This window comes from Pseudopipra pipra, chromosome 1 (genome assembly GCF_036250125.1).
Source record: "Pseudopipra pipra isolate bDixPip1 chromosome 1, bDixPip1.hap1, whole genome shotgun sequence".
Classification (NCBI taxonomy): Eukaryota; Metazoa; Chordata; class Aves; order Passeriformes; family Pipridae; genus Pseudopipra; species Pseudopipra pipra.
Window position 1 is genome coordinate 84,143,200 of NC_087549.1, and position 20,660 is coordinate 84,163,859.

At 38.9% G+C, this 20,660-nt stretch overlaps 1 protein-coding gene across 1 annotated transcript in view; it reads left to right on the top strand.

The window, feature by feature from the left end:
* PHLPP1 (PH domain and leucine rich repeat protein phosphatase 1) overlaps positions 1 to 20,660 on the top strand; it is a 133,727-nt gene that overhangs the window by 81,736 nt on the left and 31,331 nt on the right. The window contains exons 4-8 of the mRNA XM_064662643.1: positions 5,943 to 6,109; positions 16,687 to 16,833; positions 17,374 to 17,604; positions 18,845 to 19,047; positions 20,587 to 20,647. Of these exons, the coding sequence (XP_064518713.1) occupies positions 5,943 to 6,109; positions 16,687 to 16,833; positions 17,374 to 17,604; positions 18,845 to 19,047; positions 20,587 to 20,647 (809 nt within the window). The remainder of the gene's footprint in view (positions 1 to 5,942; positions 6,110 to 16,686; positions 16,834 to 17,373; positions 17,605 to 18,844; positions 19,048 to 20,586; positions 20,648 to 20,660) is intronic.

The following is a 20,660-nucleotide window of genomic DNA, read 5'->3' on the forward strand; positions in this document are numbered from 1 at the left end:
CAACATCTAATGAAGAAAAGAGAACCCTGAAAGGATTTCTAATTTTTCTGGGAGTGAGGGGCTTTTTTTACTTACAGGAAACATGGTGACTCTAAGTTTAGTACAAGGAAACCATTTTTTCCTCTAGTACCATCAAATGACAATATCGAGATAATACTTTCTCTAAAAATAGATCCCTAAAAATAAACCCACAACTTCCTTTTGGCGGTGATTACAAGTATTCAAACATAAACAAACCTCTGGTTTCCACGCGGAACTTGACTTCCTTTTCTCTGTGTGTGAAAAATCTTGGGACACTGACTTTCATGTCAGTGAAATTTTTTCTGGACTCCTATCACTAAAGGTAAAGGAGCGCAACTTCTGGTTAATCCCTTCTACATTTCCCCCTCTCCATATTAGTTTGTTAATACTATTTCCAGTTACGTTTTTAGAGGTTTGCACAAGGGCTAAAGGTAGAAGTGAGCTATTTCGGCATGCTATGTAAAACTTTGTTCAGAGATACAAAGAGCAGAACAGGGACAAGTTAAATAATATTTGAGCCCCTGAGTCTTGCTGGCATGAGGTGTTTGTACCAGAGGCTTTTGGCTGCATCAGGTGCAGAGGAGAGATGGGGTGAGAGGTGTGTGCCCTGTGAATGCTGCTACCATGCTGGCATGTGCTCCTGCCCTCTGTCTTAGTAGGCAATTATTACTCTTACCTATGTCATTGCCTGTTGGATTTGAGAATCTTGGTGATGTGCTTTCAAGCTTCTGCTGAGTTTTATATTTTTTGTGCGAGCCCTTAGCTTGAGTTATCATGCATCTAATTTAACTTCTAAAAGAAAACAAGAAGAAGAGGCCAGAAAAGCCAGTACAGTACCTTTTCACCCTTGGGTCGCACCAGTTTCAAAAGTTGTGATTTAAAATGGAAATATGTGACTTTAAAGAAAAAGCAAACATTTTTATTCCTTTTCCCCCAGCCTCCTTTGTTTTTGGCATTAGCTTGTTTACCAGTCTGAGCAGTTCCTCAGCTCTTGGCTGTGGCTAAGGGCACCAGTGTGTTTCCTGGCTGTGGAATTCAGCTCAGCAGAGGGAGGCCTCTCTGCTGAGTGGGGCTTTGATGTTTGAATAGAAAGGAGGATTAGGATTTGAAGGCTAGTTCTGAGGTGAGGAGAACCTGTTTGCTCTAAATTAGTTTAGATATTTCAAGCCAGTGTATCACTGTTTAGTTAAACCTTATGCAGGCATTGGTGGGATGTGCTAATTATCAAACTGTTTAGAAACAAATCCTAAAGGAGAAAGATTACACTGCCTTTGCATTAGCATGTCTACAGCAGGTATAATTTAACATTGTCAACTCAGTTCAAACAGACTGGGAGTTTGGCTGCCTGTACAGTGTGGGCTGTTTAGTTATTTTGTCTTCTGTTGAAGTCCTAAGCAGTAATTTCTTATCTGAATAGAACTATACAGAATGGGTTCACTGTAAACAGGAAAAAGACATAATTACATTGGTTTAAATTCACACCACAGGTCACACCAAAAGATGTCCTTGTGTAAACAAGGCTTGTGTTTGTCCGTACAGCTGGGTTCAGCTGTGCCCATTGCTGACATCCATTGTCAGCAACAGATCATTTTTGTAGTATAGCCAAGGCTTTGAAACAAAGACGATAATCAGTCTTGTTGCATAGCTTGGTGACAGAGGTGTCATTATACTGATGGACAAAGCAAAGTGGTGTTTTAGCCCTGTGTAGCAAGAAACAGCAAGAATATTGGTTGGCGCAAGTATTTTTCTATATTTTTGTTGCCAGCTGCTAAAGATTTACTGTGAACTCATACCATACTTTCACAAGTCTTGAAATATTGTTTCCTTTTTAAATATAATAACTAAAAAATTAAAATCAAAACACTTTTTTTAATTTAAGGTACTTCTAGCTTTCTTGAATTGTTGTTTATACTTGTAAATACTACTGTGACACAAGTAACAGATGTTTAAAAGTGAGTTTTCATATTTGGGAGACTCCTAGTTCTTTGGCACGTGTGCAACTCTTAGATGGGGAGGAGCAGAAGGCATACTGCCCAAAGGAGGGAGAGCGCTCTTGGGCAGCATTATTTGTTGTGATACTCACAGAACAAAGCTGTATTTCATTGCTGCTGGGGGAAAATTAAAAGCACGATGACAGCTTTTTGGTGTTTGCAATGCATAGATCCAGGGCTCTTTGTAGTACACGTGCTATAGTTGCATACCACTTCTTCAAAACTGCATTTCAGTTTGACGTACTCAAATGGAGAATGAAAAAAATGACTTATAACATGGTAGGACCAGGGTGCATAACAGAGGTTGCAACAGGAACTGGGGGAAAAAAAACCTTACCATTGGAATTTGTGGTTTGATGTGCAAAGTTGAATGTGGCCTTATCCCGTTACTGTTCCTCTGAGATTACAATGGAGGACATTGCAACACGGTGATTGACTGTAAAGTGCTTAAAAATCGTATCCAGGGAATGGAGAAGCAGTGTATTTCATAGTGTTCTTTTACATTTTTTGATGAATAAACGTCTTAACTGAGAAGTAGGCTTTAAAAAGTACAAGATCTTGCTTTCTGTTCGAGCTACACTGTTGTCAAACCCTTGCCTGTCTTGCTTCTCTGGCAAAGATGGGCATTGATTCTACAGCTCATGCTGTAGCTACTGTAACTGAGAGATTGTCCTACACCATCTTCAAGAAGGGCATTGCCCCAGCCTTTTCCTCAATGTTGTTATACTAGAAGTGCAACAGTGGCTTCATGTGAAATAAGTGTTAAGGATGTATGCAGTTTAGGATATGATAAGAAGGGTTTAGTTTGGGCAATGGTTTCTTCTGCCTGGTGAGTTGTGAACTTGTGCTACTTGTGGTTTTATAATTTATATGTACGTAAAGCATATCAAACAGCTATACTTAAAAGTTTTCCAGAAGAAAACACCAAGCAAACCATATCAAGTGCTTAGTGTGGGCTCCATGTGTATCTGGAAAGCCTTTTACTCTAGCAGTGCTACCACACTAACTCTCTTCACTGTTTCTGTTGAAGCATAGGTCTGTTGAACCCAGCCCAGATAACTTGTTGAGGTATTTATTTACAGCAGAATGTCTTGGGTTTGTTTGTTTGTTTGTTTGTTTTCTTTCAGTGGAAACCCTACTTTCTGCAGATAATGTCCGTTTCTCCAGATGCTTTTTATTCTTTGAATGTGAGGGATATTCTACTCAGTGTTTTCTTGCCCTTTATCAGCTTATCTTTACGGTGATTTCCCAGTGAGTCAGGGAAACCCAGTGCTTTATTAAAAAACTGTATCACCTTTTAGAAAAAAGTCTTTGCTCTTAATAAACAATAGCAAACACACATGCACAGTTTTGCTGCACGTAAGTCAATTGAAGACAATTGCAAGACTGAAATATCCCCTTGTTGTTTAAAAACAATGTAATTTCAGAATTTCAATATTCAACTTCAACTGGTGAAAGTTTCTGATGGGTGAACGAAAGAAAGTATTATTAAGATGATGTTCTCCTTTGTCGCTCTTCTTTGTTTTTCATCTTGTTCTATTCTGCAGGAATTTGTTATAGAGCAGTATTGAGCAATAAGAGGAAAGTCTATCCCTGCCTGTGAGAATAACTGTGTGTTTATATGAGCCTATCGTGTAGCAATTCACAAGTTGGTTCTTAGACTACTGTTTGGTAACAAGAAGACTTTGATAAAATTACAGTTGATTCCAGAACTAACACCTTTTAAAATGTGTTTTTAACTTTTACAATTATCTCTCTGGTAGAGGCATCATTCAGTATTTGTCAATTACATGAAAATATTAATTAAATTCTTTGCATTAGAGCATTCCTTAAAAAAAAAGTAAACAAAAAATAACCAGAACATACAACCTGTAAAAAACAAAACTACCTTTAACTAGATTTATTTCACAGGGCTTGATGATTTTAAGAAATTATTTGCATCCTTTTTTAAGGCAACAGTATAATTTGGATATTTGATTTTGTTTGGTTGTGTTGTCATGATTCAACACTCAGAGTTACCAGTTCTGGAACTTTAGATATTTTTAGAGTAACATGCCTTGTTAAGCACTGCTGGGTTGCTTATTGCTGTTCAGACCACTTATTCCAAAAAAGTAGTTGGAGCAACAGTGTATATAAGCATTACACCTGAAACTAAACATTCTCCTTTTTAATTTAATGGGTGTCAGCACTTTTTCATCTCTTTTGTTTTCAGTGTGATGAGAACTGTACCATACTGGGCAGATTCTGGCACTGTGAACAGCAGACTGAATACCTAGCGTTTAGAAATGACTTCTCAGTATAGCCTATGAATAATTTTTGTCTCATACTACAAGGGGAAGAAAAATAGTAGCTACAGTAACAAAAGGACTGAACTAATTGAGTAACAAAAATTCAAGCATTCTAATAGATGTGGGAGGACTGGATTATTAACGGTTGCATTGGAGAAAAACGCTGCACCGTCTATTCCTCTGGAAGCTTATTGCTATGTGTTTATAATAGCAACCACTTATCCTGAGGCCTGTGTACCTTGCATTGGACAAGAAAAAAAAATTCTGTGGCCTGCCTTTCAGTGGCAAGCTTCTTCACTTAATGTCTGTAAAACTCAATGCCTCTAGTTTCAGAGTATTCTGTGGCAAGGGTTGGGTCTCTGCCCAGAAGGTTGAGTGGTGTCTCCTTCATCAGCTGAGAAGCTCTTATGTCACTAGGCATTGATTATGAGTTTTGGCGTGGTTTTCCTATTTTTGCCCCTTAGAAGTAGTGCTTGTACATCCAGAATCCCAGCATAAGAGACCAATAAAAGTGCCAATGACAAAATGAAACAATAGCTTCTTTTGGAGTGAGCAGCTGACAGAACATGTAACCATTTGAGCACTGCTTGTGCAGTCCTAGAAGTCTAAACTAGTGGTGGTTTGCTTCTCCTTCTTTGAGTTAAGCCATGCCTGCTCCAAAAATGCTTCTCCTAGCATTTGACTCCTCCTTCCCCACCATTCCCACACCATCTCCACATCCTCCTTGCGTTACTGTGTGGTGGGCTTTGTCATATAGCTAGCTCCACAATGCTACTTTATGAAAGGATATTTTTAATAATATTGGACAGAAAAATATAAGAATTCTGCATTGCAGTGTTGGATTTGGTTTTGGTTTTGCTTTGGCAATTTTGTTTTTTTTTTTAAAGTCTAGTAAATTAGTAAAGCAGCAGGATGTAGTTCACTCGTGTATCCTAGAGATTTGGTAAGGGGCAGAGTTGTTCTTACTTGAAGTAGTTGCCTATAGGTCTTTTTGGAATGATGCTCTACTCTACATAGCGCTAAGTGGTGTGATTTTTTTAGCCTCTAGAGATGGTGTTTGTTTTACCTCCCCCTTTCTAGAAAATAATGTTAAACCTCCACATCTCAGTTTTGTTTGTGTCACATTTTTACCACTCCTAGACGAGTCTTCTGATTTACTGAGTGCTCTGTGCTTTGATGCTGCCGTTGTGATGTTTTTTTCTCCAATAAGATGTAAAGGGGATAACTCTTTTCTTTAGCCATCGAATATCCACTTTCGACCCTTGAAACCAAGACAGGGTGCTGACTGCCAAGCAAAGGACTAAAATAAAGTTTATGTCAAATATCGTATTTTTTTTCTGGTTGTAAAGTATCGCATGACTTCATTGATGAAAATTAATCCATTTCACTTATTACGGTTTGACAAGGCTTTGTGCTTCTTCCCCTGCTAGCCATCTGTGGATCAGTGGTTTATTGCACTGAGGCCGAGCAAGTGATCATGGCATAACTTGCAGCAATTATGTGCACTGTGTTAGATCAGCTATGTATGCTGACACTGACTTCTGCTGTGCTTAAAAACAGTTTATCTTGTGCTGGTAGGGGTGAGGGAAATCTTCTTGTTTTAGTACAGTATTAACATATTGGTGTTGTAATTGACTTCCAGGTTGCATCACAACGCATAAGCTCAGTGGATCTTTCATGCTGCAGCCTGGAGCACCTGCCTGCCAACCTGTTTTATAGCCAAGACCTCACTCATCTCAATTTAAAACAGAACTTCCTGAGGCTAAACCCCAGCCCATCCACAAGTAGAGCGCTTAGTGAATTACAGAGGTAAGTGGTTCTACTGGTCTTCCTCTGTCCTTGGAGCTATGATCTGCAGGAACTTTCCTAAAAATCACTACGTCCTCTTGTGGAACATTGGCCTGACTGTAATGCTTCAGAAATTGGTTAACTTTGTGTGTTAGAAACAGACTCGTTTTCATAAGAAACATAATGTTTTTCTTGTAAATAGGAGGATGTTTTCAATCCAAAATGCAGTTTTCAGAATGTGGTTTTATCTGCTGAGGCCAGCCTGTGGTTCTTCAGCCTTTGACTCATGTGAGTGAATATGAGTTGGTGAGCTGCCCATCAAAGGGAGGCATTCTAGGTAGGATCAGTACTGCGTGTGACTAAGTGAAGAAGTTTTTTGTCATCCCTCAAGCAAAGAAAGCCCTAATTTCATACATTCAGCCTGGTTCCTGTCCTCTTTCTACTTTGCTCAACCCTAGTTCTTTTTTCCTAGTAACTATATCCTTCCAGTTGTTCTTTCCTCTGCAGCTCATCCAAGATGTAACAAATGGGTAGACAGCAGCATGAGTGGTGATCTGAATGATTTAATGTATGGAATCAGCAGGCTTTCTGTATTCAGAAAGATGAATGTTTTCCATACTGAATAGAAAACTGTGATTTTAATTTCAGTGGTAACTGAATTGCAGAGTACCTCAGGATTGTATTTGTGGATGGTCCTGTTCAAACAAAATGTTTTAAACCACATCTCTAAATCCCTTCCTCTTTGAAAAACAACTGGAAAATACAAGATGGATTATGTGGGCTGTTATATTTTTATATAATTCCAATTTTGTTCTGGGAAAACAAAAAAATTGGCATAATGGAAGATGAATGAACCCAGCAAGTCTGCTTCACAAACAAAGCAGGCAGTGATTCCAAGAGTTTATGAACACAGCCTGGAGAGGAATACTGACTGGATTAAATGTTCTGTGAATGTCAGTATAGGTCTCCAGATAGCAAGTGCAATTTTAGCATATGTTAGGCGGTGAACGTGGAGAAATATCGAATGCCTTATATTTTAATGACTTTTTATAATTTTTCCTTTTTAAATATCAGGAAGCGTAGAGGAGATACTTGATTATATTTTGTCCATGTACCTACAGCTAGTTCTCTTTGGGATTAGAAAGCATTGTAAGTATTGTGATGGGCAGTATTCATTCTCTGTTCAATGTTCTCTTGGTAGTGCAGTTGTAGGAACACAACTTAATAAACTGTTAAAATTTTTCTCACTAACATGAGCCTGAACGTATAAGAGTGAAGAAGTTCAGGTGACTAAATAAAACTCTCCTGTTTTCTGAGATTCTGCATGAGGAAAATCTGGAGAAGTGGCATATACCTGAGGTCGTGCAGAACTGATTTTGAGCTGTGATTCTTCTGTGAGCTGGTCCTATTCTGTCAGCGAGTAATAGGCTTCTCTGCCTCCATTGCTTTGAGCTTGTCAAGAAGGCACGAGGAAGGTCTGTGAATTCCTGGAGAAAAGAAATAAATTATTAGTGAGGTTACATGGCACTGTTTTGGTGGATCAGAATCAGTGCCTCAGGAACTCCTGCCCCTTGGTGCTGACCTTTCCTTTGCCACTGCTGATGTCCTCCAGCCTTATCTTCATGCAGCACAGGTGGCATCACCCAGACAGTGACTAGCTGGAAGCTGCTAGCACTGTTCCCGTTGCTGTGCCAGTGGAAAGGGTTGAGTGGAAACCCCTGCTGAGGTTTAGGAAAAGTGGTGCCCCATCAGTTGTCTTTTGCAGCAAAAGCATGAGCCTGCTGTCAACAGCAGCAAAAGCATGAGCCTGGCCCTGGAATGTACTCCCAAGCAGTTTTTCTTCCTGCCCTAAGAAACACAGTACTGGCTTTTCCTTAGAGTGGGAAAACTTGAGTTTTATTTGTGTTGCCAAAAATCTTTGAGCCAGCTCGACTGCTACTGTAAGACTGCTTTTCTGCAGTGAATAAGCACACAGATATAGAGCAAGAGGGGAGCACCGTGTCTTTTTGAAATTACTAGTAAATCCCAGTATCAGAACATGTGCAAAGTGAAGAGAAGCTCAGTCATTCCTGTGAACACAAGTTTTGTCTGACTTTTTTTTTCTCTTTAATTGAATTTCATAAAAACATTTTCAGATCTTTTAGGTGTTACATAAGGTAAAACTTCACTGAATAAACAAAAAGTCTTTTTTTACTAACTCATGTTGTTTCGAACCATTGCAAAGCAAGTACAGAATCTCTGCTGTTCTGATTTGGTGCTGTTGGCTTTTATACCAAATTCTCATTTGCTAAATTGCGGTTGCATACAGGGCACAGCACCAGTGAATCAAATGTAAAGGTATTTAAGGCTCCAAAATAGCTGTGTGCTCACATGTTGTGAACAAATGCATTGTAGTCTGCAACTTCCTTGTGAGAGGGAAGAGAAGGGGCAGGCACTGATCTCTTCTCTGGTGACCAGTGACAGGACCCAAGGGAATGGCCTGAAGTTGTGTCAGGGGAGGTTTAGGTAGAATATTAGAAAAAGGTTCTTTACCCAGACGGTGTTTGGGCACTGGAACAGGCTCCCCAGGGAAGTGATCACAGCACCAAGCCTGGCGGAGTTCAAGAAGCATTTGGATGATTCTCTCAGGCACATAGTATGACTGTTGGGAATGGTCCTGTGCAGGGCTAAGGGTTGGACTTGATGATTCTTGTGGGTCCTTTCCAACTCAGCATATTCTGTGATTGTGATTGGCATTTATATACCTACCCTTCCTGGTACAATGTTCAATTAAAATCTGGTTATCAAAGCAGTCTAGGAAAATTTGTCTTGCTAAACAGCTCTTGGTGCTAGTTCCTTTTAATAAATCACTCTAGGTAGTAATTTAACGAATGCTCATGAAGGCTGAATTTTAAAACAAGTATGTCAAAGACACAAGAAAATACCAACTTTTCAGCAATGCACTGAGTAGGTTTGCAAGTAGCTGAGTCATAGTAATGAGATGCTGACATATGCACTGACTTGGTGGGTACTGTCAGTAATGTATTGCAGAAAAAAATAATTTTATTTCTGTTTATGCATTTACTTCTTTCATTTCTTAAAATAATATAATTTATTGCATTTCCAAATAAAATGTTTAGTCCTGCGAAATACATGGTATGTGAAGGTGTGCAGAGGTGTAGATGCACTTTGTTTGTGGTAGCTCCACTTTGACTTGCTTTACTGTGCAGTCAGACCCATTTTGTTGCTGTAGATGCTCTGCAGCTGTGAAGTTGCATAACTGAACTGTCTAAATGTTGAAAGGTATATACAGCTACCTCTATTTTTCTCCTGCTTATCAGGGAATACATATTTCATACTATGTATACAAATAAACTATCTGAAAATGCATCTGTGCTGAATGAAAAAAGCAGCAAATGTTGGTACTTGTTCTCCCTCACGAAACCTTTTTTTGAAATTATAGGAAAGGATGTCTCTTTTGAAGAAGAGAGGAGATTCCCCAGTTGAAATGCTAACAAGAGTTCAGGCTTGCAGACTTGCTAATTTTGCAGAGTACTGTTGCTCTAGGTTTGAAGCAAATGAATAAACCATAGTCTTTATTTGCTGCTGCTCTGCTTCACCAGGCTGAGCGTGCATTATGTTTATACATAATTGTTTTAGTCAGTGCTCTTGGAAAAAGTGGTTGGCATCAATAACACTGTTTGCTTGTTAATATTGAAAAGTAAGTTGTCGGTATGTGGTTTTTTAGTGCGTGACTGCTGCAGATTTAAAAGAAAAAAAAGAAAAAGAAGAAAAGGGGGATATAATAAGGCAGAAAGTTGTTTTAACAATAAATAAAATTGTGCTTGCCAGTTTTATCTAAAGAATGATTTGTTATTTTGATTGTGGTTGTTAATCGTTAACAGCGATTATATGGATTTTTACCCTAAGATCGGTTGGTAGCTTTTCTCTCCCAGAGCCTCTTTAGACATGAGCTGCCTTCTCTGGCGTCTCAGCTGAAACTCTTTGGGTCTAGTGACAGTAATTTGAAGTTGCATCTGTAGGTTATGAGAAGGCCACAGGACTCTGAATTACCGATGCAAGTGTTTCTGAAATCCCTTGCAACTTCAGCTGTTTGTCTGAAAACCCAGGATTTCAGGCATCCTCAAGCTGAGACCTCCTTACAAACCCACTGTGTAGTACGTAGGTAATTGAAAATATAATCTTTGTTCCAAGCACGCTTGGACAGCGAGGGAGAACCAGTATTAGCGACCTAACTAGTATGAACCCAACAGGCAGGGTTGCTAGAAGTTGATCTTAGCTTGTCCATAGAGATTGAGGAGCAGGGAAGAAAGTCTCCAGCCTGCCACTTCATTGGCCTCAAAGTGCATTGAAGCTACTCCTTGTGATTATTGCTTTTATTTTATGAACCTGAGGTTAGTGAAGAAAATCGGATGGGTTAATGACATGTCAAATATACGTCTTCCCCCTTGTCAGGCCCCACAGGGCACTACCAATTGATGCACTGGGAAAGATTTGAGCTTTCTTTTTTTTTTTAAGGTTTTTTGTTGGGTTGGGGGTGGATGTGTTGGTTTGTTTACTGTCTTTTGTTGTTTATTTGTTGTTTTGGTTTGTTTGGGTTTTTTGTACGATTCAGATGTTATTTAAATGAACCCAGCTAATGTGTGAAGCATGCAAAGAATGGAGTGCCATTGCATGCTTCATGGTGCGGGAAGATGTTAGGAGCTTTTTCTCACACTGTTGGTCTTGGAGCCGAGGAACCTTACGTTTATACTAGCTTCTCACCTTTCACTCAAGTCAAATACTGAAGCGTAGCCATCTAAGCAGTAGGGCAAGAAGGAGAAGTTGGCATGTTATTGGCAACCTAGGTCTGCTAATAACAAACAGAGGTCTGCTAGTAACAAACCCCATCCAGCGTTTGCTATATTCTGATGCTACACTTATTTTCTCATCTCTGTATCTTTGGAATACTTTTTTATATATTTATAATACTAAAGATGGCACTTGGAATTTGTTGTTTATGTAACTTCACTGCTTATGTTTTATTCAGCTTGTAAAGACATTGATGGAAGAGTTTGGTTTTGTTAGAGAAAACCTTCCTTTTCAGTTCTTCTTGACTGTGTTCTACTTAACTCTTGTGTATCTTTCTGATTTCAAAAAAGATGCCCTCATGTGAACACCCAGAAAAATCAGTGACATTTGATTAAAGAAAAATTCAATTGTAAAATTAAGTCTACAAATCACTAAGTGGGGAAGATTGCAAAATTGGTTTAACATCGGAAACACATTGAATTTTTTATTTTTATTTTTAAATTGGAACAGTGAACTTAATAGTAGCATGAGAAAAATAAATTGCAGTAAGATATATGCTATAAAATAGCATTTTTAAAAATAGTGTAGTCTAAAAGCAGAAATTATACTTATTAATTTGATTCACTTTAATGGAACTATAAGGCTAAGTGCAGCAACATCTCTTCCAAATAATATTTCAACAAGTAGTGAACATATTTATGGAACCATTTACTGTGTATCAGTCTACATTTTATTTGTCTACTGCTTTCTGATGTGGCTTCCAAAGTAAGGGTTTTCTTCTCATGTATTTATGTTTCAGTTTGGAAGCCCACCCCTAGCTAAAGCTTTTGCATTTCAGTTATCAATCTCCAGTGTAGAGAATGAGAATATATTTTCACTTTTTTACCGAGGAATTTTGTCTTTCCTCTGAGGACAGTCTTTCCCCCCATATGAAGCAGTGTGTGCTAGGTATGCACAGAAGTTGAGAACTGCAGAGTAGAGTGTAGGCTCAGATTATTTCCGGTAACAAAACATACATTTTGTTTTCTTGTCTTTGTGGTACTTTTACCAACTACGTAATATAATAAAAGCTTTATTGTTGTATTACATTTGGAGATAGTCTGAATTTGGCTGTGATTATTTGTATATTTTGAAAAATATCCGCCTAGATTTAAGATTATTCCTTTTTGTGTAGTGCAGTCTCTTTTCCTTTTTTTTTTTTAATACAATTTACCAATTAATTTTGGTATATAGACTTAAGTCTGTATGCCAGAATTGTTTTGCCTTTAATAGTTTTATGTGCAAGTAGATGGGAGGAATATCACAATGATATGATTGGGTGTGTTAGCATAAAGGGTAGTGAAGATACCAGAGTTACAACTATCAGTCTGCTTTTTCCTCTCTTTTGCTTTTTCCCCCATAGAGTTTAAGAAAGAAAGAAGAAAATAAAAAATGAGAGAAACTGTTTTCATTTATTCATTTAGCTACTTGAGAAACTGATAATTAATGGGTAAATTTGTTCAAGTTTCTTCTGAGTTGACCAGAATCAATCTTTGTCCTCAAACTAAGTGACCCTCTTTCCTGTGATGGACTTTACTCCATGTGTTTTTGTGTGGTGTGATGTGAGCCACTTCATGTCTGGATGAACAGGAGTCCTGTCCAGAGAAACAGAGTGGTAAACAGCAGAACTCCTCCTTTCTCCTCTTCATATCGAAGACTTTTCTGTGCCCAAGGTGGGGATGGCTGCTGTTGACCATAGTTAGGCAAAGCCTTCACCTGCAAGCGTTCAGGTGAACCTCCCTAGTTGTTGCAGAAACAGTCAACCTCTATTCAGCTGCCACGACAAGTTTAGCAGGGCAAGAGGGCTGGAATAGTTCATTTTAATTGTCTTACTAATTTAAGGCTTTTACAATGACACCTTTTGGGAAGGGAAATGCTAAGACAGTATTTCTGGCACTAGGCTAGCTTCTCCCTTAGGCAATAAGGCCATGGATGAGGAATCAGACGCAACTGCAAAAAGGGAGTAAGTTGCACCTTTTACTTCCGAGGAGGAAATTGGTGTGTCAGTTTTTTTATGGAAACTCTTCATGATTAAGTTAGTGGCCAAAGTAGCGGGTGTTCAAGAAGGTGGCAAATGGTAGTTCAGTTCCAAAACTTGTTACAGCACTGCTAGGTAAATGCCATCGCTCTGTTCAGAAATGGTGCTGAAGCTGAGGGATGCTTGTGTTGCTGCTTTAAAATGTAACCACAGCATAGTCATGAAACAGCCCAGGTACTGGAGATAACACTGGAGAAGTGATTGTTTTCATCAGACTGTCCCTTATGAAACCATGTCTTCTCTTTTAGGTGTAGTAAAATACTACTTTTTAATTGTTTTTTGGTAAGAGTACAGCAAGACCAATTTTGTCAGATGAGTCTATTATGGCTGCATTTCAGTTTGAATATACTATTCCCCTCACTCCAAACATAGTGGAACACAAGTGCTGTACTGTGTAATGGAAATTCCTCTGCTGTTCACATTGGGTAGATCTGAATTTGAAATTAGCACATCAGTCAGTTCATTGCTTAGCTGCAATACAAACTTGTCTTGTTATTCCCTCTCTTCATTTTGTGTATGTCAAACTAAAGCCACTCCTGATGTGGCAGCTTTGAGATTAAGTAAGTGGGCAGTTTTTGGCTCAATTACGGCAATTAGTGTTCAGTCATATTGCATGTTTAAACCCAAGCTTTGACATGTCAACTTTTTGCTCCATCCTAAAGTAGGGCTATTTTTGCTCAGAGAAATAAGTGATTATATTTTGGTCATTATAACAGAAAGCTTAATAAGCTAACTGAGCATAGTACCTGGAGAGATGTTGTTCTCCAGGTTGACTTTTTTTAACAAATAACAAGTCGGGAAGAAGGGAAAAGAGGAAGGAAAGTATGTGTGTGAACTTGATATGAGGCTATTATACTGTCATGCCTCAAACGAGCAATTTTGTGCCCTTCCTTCTTTCTAGCAATGCCACATGGGCAGCATTGATGCATGTCCCTGCTTCTGATAGTAGTAAAGATTTGGATGTGAGAAAACAGTAAAGGTGTTGCTCTGTAAAATCTGTTCGAAGCCTGACACATTGCAAACTCAGCAGCAACAGAAAACTTGTCTGTAGAATACTTATCTCCTACCTTATTTATATTGATGCTACAAGTGATACTGGCATGACTGACTGTAAACCTGTGTAGATATAAGAAGCGCTATAAACAATTCAGCATCTTAAATGTGCAGCATGGCAGTCCTTCGTAATGGAGGTGCACCAGCTCGTTTGTGATGTGGGTAGTTGGAAGCGAGTGGCCAAAGATGAGAGGTAGACTTAAATCTTAACTCTGAGCAAACGCCTGCTAGTTTGGCTCAGTAATGTTCTGTGCTTGACAGTGCTCCATGAGAAGAAATGCGGCTTTAGCATTTTGTAAATGAATGTGTTTATAAGAAAGGAAGAAAATATCTCTTTCCGGACAGATGTCTTATATTAATCTCTTAACTTGTGGTGCCTGTCTTTCAGCATTTCTTAAATGTGGTTTAACAATGAACTTTAATTTGTGGATTTTTTGATGTACGCTTCTGTGTGCATTGTTCGGCTTTTGTATGGGTTATCCAATACTAGATGTACTCACTCATCTTCTCTTACACATTGCAAGGAACTGTTAACCAGTTCCATTTGTGTCCTTCGTAATTAGATTACTCACAGAAGACCATTAATAAGCACACATTACAACATACATCAGGGTAGTAGAGATGTAATACAGATATGCTGGGGAGGGGAAGATTCCCCCTGCCTCTGCTTTGACCTAGGACAGTTAAACAAGAATGTGTGCAGAAAAACTTGAAGCTGAACACTGCATTGCTGTTAGTCATTGTATTTCTTAGCTTCCTTTGCCACCCACTGCCCCAGTCCTCTTTCCTCTGTTATTCTGATCTTCTGTAATTTTATCTCAAGATTGTATTTGAAGTCTTCTGCTAGATTGTTAAGTGTACAAAATCCCTGAGACTATCCTTTTGAGACTACAGAGTGGCACAGGTAAAGGCTGTAGCCTTGGTGTGATTGTTAAATGAGTTCAATCTTTTTTCGTGGTTGACTTGAAAATTTGAAAGGTTACATTTTGGTGTTTCTCCAGCAGCTTAATTATTTTGACTTAATATGCCCTTAACCCTTACTAATATCATCTAGCTTACCCTAGCCTCCTTTTTAGTTTACAGTTCTCCCTTTAGAGATAGATTAGTCATTGTTTCTGTACAGTAGCATTTTTTCCCCTGCAGCACTAATTTGATTGCAAGATATACTTAAGCCTCCATCTCTGTTCCAAACTTCTTCTGCCTCCAGCGTGGCACAGGGTGTTCAAAATCTGTGATAACTCTGGCAGTGATATTTCCATTTTTTTTCTTCTGCCGTGGTTGCACCAAAATACCAGTAAAAAGTACAGCATTCCCTTGCTTGCTGCAAACGTGTAAATGTTATGTGTGTTCACAACCTGTCTTTGGGGCTCAACAACCCTCATTGAAATACGATAGGAAGGTGCTGGTTACATTTTCACACTGAGTTTTGGTCAGTGACATGAGTTTGATTTAGACGATACTAAAGGTGTGTGCAAGTTGATTGCAGTAGCTACTAGGGATTTTTAAGTCTTTGTTGTTAAAACTCTTTAAACTTTTCATGCTTGATGCATTTTCTGTGTATGTTTTCTGGTTGGAGGACAAAGTTCTCTGAGGTAAGAATGTGCTAGGGTGATGCAGAGGCTATGGATGCACAGGCACATGCTGTTGGAGATTACTTTCATGTGGAATAGCAGCACTCGTAGGTGCAGTTTTGCTTCCATTGCCAAGTTATATAAAAGCCTGCTCATGCAAATAAAGGACTTGAGCCTTAATGAAGGGAAAATTAAGTCCAAATAAAATGTCCTGGTATAAACTGTGCCAGAAAAGAAACTTCCTCCCGTCTGTGAGAATCTAACACAGATCTTTTCATTCATCCCTTTACTTGCCTTTAGGCATACCTCCCAGTGGTTGTCAGGCAACCATAATAATGTTGCTGAACACGCAGGCTGGCTAATTGGATTGTCCCCTTCTTGGGATTTTTGTTCAAATGGTTTTGGTCATTTTTAATAAGGCAAACACATGCAAGTTGCTTTGTTGGCTGATGTGATAAACCAAGGGGCTTTTAAGAGTTCTGTGGCATGTCAAGGACAGAATTTTGACACCTGTGCAAGCTTTGACATTGCACTTAATCAAGAGCATAAGAATTTGCCTCACAGAAGCTTTTCTAAATTCTGTTTTAATTCAGCATTCAACATTTCCCAGTTGTATTCAAACCAGTCTATTCTAATGAGAACTTTTGGTTGAAAGGCAAACTTGACTGGACCTGAGCAGCACTACAAAAATTTAATGTTCAAATAGGCTGAGAATTTCCTGCACCTTGTAGCCTGCATCACAATGGTAGTTTTACTAGTGAAAATTACATTCAGAAAAAAAGCAATGCTTTAGTACAGGGTGAGATGCCACAGAAGTGGCATATATCATAAGAACAGCAAGGGTTTTGTTCTTTGTTACATTCACTGGAAAATATATTTAATGTGTTGTTCAGGAGGGCCTGTTTCTCTATGCCAGCTTGATGTGAGTAAGAACATTTCTTACAAGGGGTGTTGAACTTGAGTGTCTAGTAGTTTCCCTGGTTATTCTAAGCATATAAGCTAAAAATTCATGTGATTTGCATTTATATAACCAAACTTGCCTTGTAGTAATTATTGCAAGGCAACTACTTACTTGTTTCCTTTTATTTTTTCTTATCTCCTTTTAGATTCACAAAGTTGAAGAGCCTTAACCTTTCCAATAATAATTTAGGAGACTTCCCACTGGCAGTCTGCAGTATCCCAACTCTGACTGAACTCAACGTGTCCTGCAATGCCCTCAGAAGCATTCCAGCAGTTGTAGGCGAGATGCACAAGCAAGTACTCTCTTAAAACCTAACATACACAGCCTGATAATAAAAGCAACAAGCAGTTTCATGACTCTACATACTCCTGCTATGAGAAACAGTTTAAACTTACTGGGTTTTCTCACAGCAGACTGGCTTGTAGATCCATATGGAAGCAGTTGTGGATGGAGGGAAAGCACTCTTTGTGCTTCGAAGCTCTTCCAGTCCTCAGCATTTGACACAAGGGTCACTTTCATGGTGAAGAAAATCTTTAAACTTCATTGCTTATGTGCTTCAGCTGTGATACAAGTTGCAGTTCTGGGGGCGTTTGAAGATACAACTGTCTAACACAGCCTACATTTCATAGTTGCCAAAGCTTTTAATTATTTGGTGGATATCTTCTGTAGCAGATGTTAAAGCATTATTCTTTAATGTTTTTCTTTCTGCTGCCCTTTTTTATCTTGTATGTCACTGTAACTGCAGCAGATTTGTGTGTTTATAGGAAGGAAATGTGATTTAACAGGTCATTCGCTTTCTTCACTCTCCTTTCCCCTCCCCCACTTCTAATAGCTTGCAGACATTTTTGCTGGATGGCAACTTTCTCCAGTCCCTTCCTGATGAATTGGAGCATATGCATCAGCTCAGCTACGTGAGTCTGTCCTTCAATGAGTTCACTGACATTCCGGGGGTTCTGGAGAAGCTCACTGCCATGGATAAGCTTTGTATGTCAGGAAACTGCATGGATACCCTGAACCTACAGGTGTTGAAAAGGATGCCTCATATTAAACATGTGGATCTAAGGTAGGTGTTAGGAAAAGGGGAAGAATAAGTAAGCCTGAATTATTGATGTTGAAATGGCTTCTCCTTGGCTGTCAGAATAGCCCCTGGGTATGAATCTCTTGTGTTAGTTCACTGAACCATGTTTCTGGTGGTGTTACGTAACTTGCAGCACTTGCCGTGACTTAGCACTCTTCTCTGAGGAAGTGGAAGCATTTAGGGGGGTCAGAAGGTAGGAGGATGAGTTTTGGGGGAAATAATGTTTGCACCAAAAGCTCAAACAAAACAGAACCTGGAACATTGGTGATTCCTGCAGTTCTTGTTGCTGCAGTGTTAATATAATATAGATGATAGTCCCTAACCCAAAAAGCTTCTATCTGAAAGATGAAGCTACTCTGGAAGTACAACTGATACACAGAGGGCAACTCTTCAAAAGCAAGAGCAACAGCAGAACTGTAAATATTTATCCTTATCCTTGCTCAGCTTATCCTCAACTGGCTTAGTGGACAAATGGAAGTTAGTATACTGATTTTAGTGTTCTGTTCAGAGCTGGGAATTTGAACTCTTTGGAGTGCTCTGCAGTCTCAAACATTGTTGGGTTATAGATAATCTCATTCAGGTGTAACTTGCTGAGTATTGACAGTGTCAATGCACTGCGGTGAAGATGTGATTAAAATCTGTTCTCTTTATCTGACAGACCCACTTGTCTTGGGTTTTTGCTTTGTTTTCATTCAACACCCATTTTTAGGTCTCTGACTTTGCTCGCTGTGAAATGTGAAGAGGCGAGAAGCAAATGTATGGGAATTCATAAATCTCAATTTGGCCTTTCAGTAAGGCAAGAGTCTCCAATATGTGCAGGCTTTTCCAGCACATGCTCATGACAGAGCAGCAGGAACTGTAGAGGTTTTGTTCTTTTCCAAGCTATTGGGCACAAATAACAGACAGATCATCTTTTATTTTTATAGACACAGTAACAATAATACTTAGTTTCTTGCAGAGCTTTTCATAAGTAGTTTTCAAAGTAGTTTAGAAAGGAGCCTGGTGTCATCATTGCTTTGTCATGATGGATAAAGCAACAGAGTGGATCCATCCTATTTTCGAATACCATAACAAGGGGGAAAATATTAAAAATCAACCTCGATCAGAACCTGAAGGTTTGCTAGTTTAATCCAGTGCAGCTGATTTATTTTAGAGTGAGCATTGGTTTGTCAGCAGGAACCTGCCACATAACTACAGTTAATCTTTTTTTTTTTTTGTCTGCAAGATTGAATTCAATTAGGAGATTGGAGGCCGATGAAGTAGATTTTCTGCATCATGTGACCCAACTAGATCTGAGAGACAACAGACTTGGGGAGCTGGATGCAACAGTTTTTAACAATGTTGAAGTATTACACTGTGAAAGGAATCAACTGGTAACCCTCAAAATCAGCGGATATTTTCTCAAAGCACTGTATGCTTCCTCGAATGGTGAGTGCGTTTTCAGGGCAGCTGTGGTGTTGTCATCTGACTTCTGTTTTCATACCTAGTTCTCTCTGGGATGCTTGTGGAGTGCAGTGCACATAATCAGGACGCTCTTGACATTACCCTGGATAAAAGGGTTTCACATGTACTGTGTCATGCTACTGGCAATTCTGGGCTTCAGAAGTGACTTTCAAATAATACTGGGCTACTGATTTTGAGATCTGAAAACTGTGAAAACCTTACAATTTGGGCTGAAATTCTTCTCTGTGTCAGTAGGGAGGGTATTTCAGTGGGTCATTTGTTTTGGTTTATTATTGTGTTGCTTTGCTAAGGCCAATAAGAAATTAACTGCTTCTCCCTGCATTGAGAAAGTTTGAACAAGTGGCCATTTGTGAGACAAACCAAAACAATGTATATTTTTTGCTACTACTTCTTGCTCCCTACTCTGGGCAGAAAGCTACAAAATCCATGAGTAACTTCATTTGTATTTGATAATAAAAATAATGCCAGGTGAATAACTCCTGTGTTTCATTTATTGCATCTGTTTGATCTGTCTCTGGAAACTGCTATTACTTAAAATACTCAGTTTGCACTACCATTTTTATTGCTTGGAGTAGTTCAGTATGGAATAAAGAAAATGCAAGCTCAGAGAGCTATGGATTTGATGAAAAGTCTGAACTGCCTTTAAAAGGCTGTCATCTTAGTGATATCCAAGCCTATGCCTTCATTAAGTATTCATGCCAGGATCTTTGTAGCTAAGAAAAGTTAACATAATCTAAGCATGTGCTGCTCAATGTGGGCTGAGAATCGAAGTCAACCCATATCTTGTAATGAACTGCCTATTTGGTCTTCCTGTTTCTCCTGGTTATCCTCTCTTTGCACTCTCATCCACCTTGTTTTAGTCTCATTTTCCAAAGAAACTGTGATGCTGGGTACAGTTTCATTTTAGTGCATTTTTCTATAGACTTAAATAAATGTCTGGCTTTTTTTTTTTTAACCTTAATACTAAGTATTAGCTACTTAACTGGGAACTCCACAGGCATGCGAAGGCTCATGTAATGTGTTGAAAAATACTCTGGATCTTGCCATGACCTAGAGGATTCTGTAGTATCCTGTAACTTGCTGTTCCAGAGTGGGGAGTTTTCCTTCCTGTGTCTGTACCACTAGTGATCAGTGAAAAAAAGTAGAGCAGATTTGTGACTGACTCTTCTGGGCAGAGGGCAGCAGAGGTGAAGTTACAGCTCTGTGGCAAAAATGGAAAAATGAGAATTTGCCGTTAAACTTTTAAAATCCTCCAGTTTTTCCTTTCTGATCAGTTATACAGTTTCTGTCATAGCAAGTACAATGTACTAGAGCAAATGTACTAAGACCTAATAAAGAAACAGAACTGGGTTCACAGGGGTCCAGATCTTCAGAAATTTTTTAGATTATTGACTTGCTCTGAAATGTCTAGGTGTTAGCTCTTAAAGTAATTCTTATGGAACAGTCATTTAGGTGCAAATCTTTATCACTGCTTTTGTTATTATATGTATTTTTTTCCCCTAGAACTTGTTCACCTTGATGTGTATCCAGTTCCTAATTGCCTGGCTTATATGGATGTTTCTAGGTAAGACTATGTT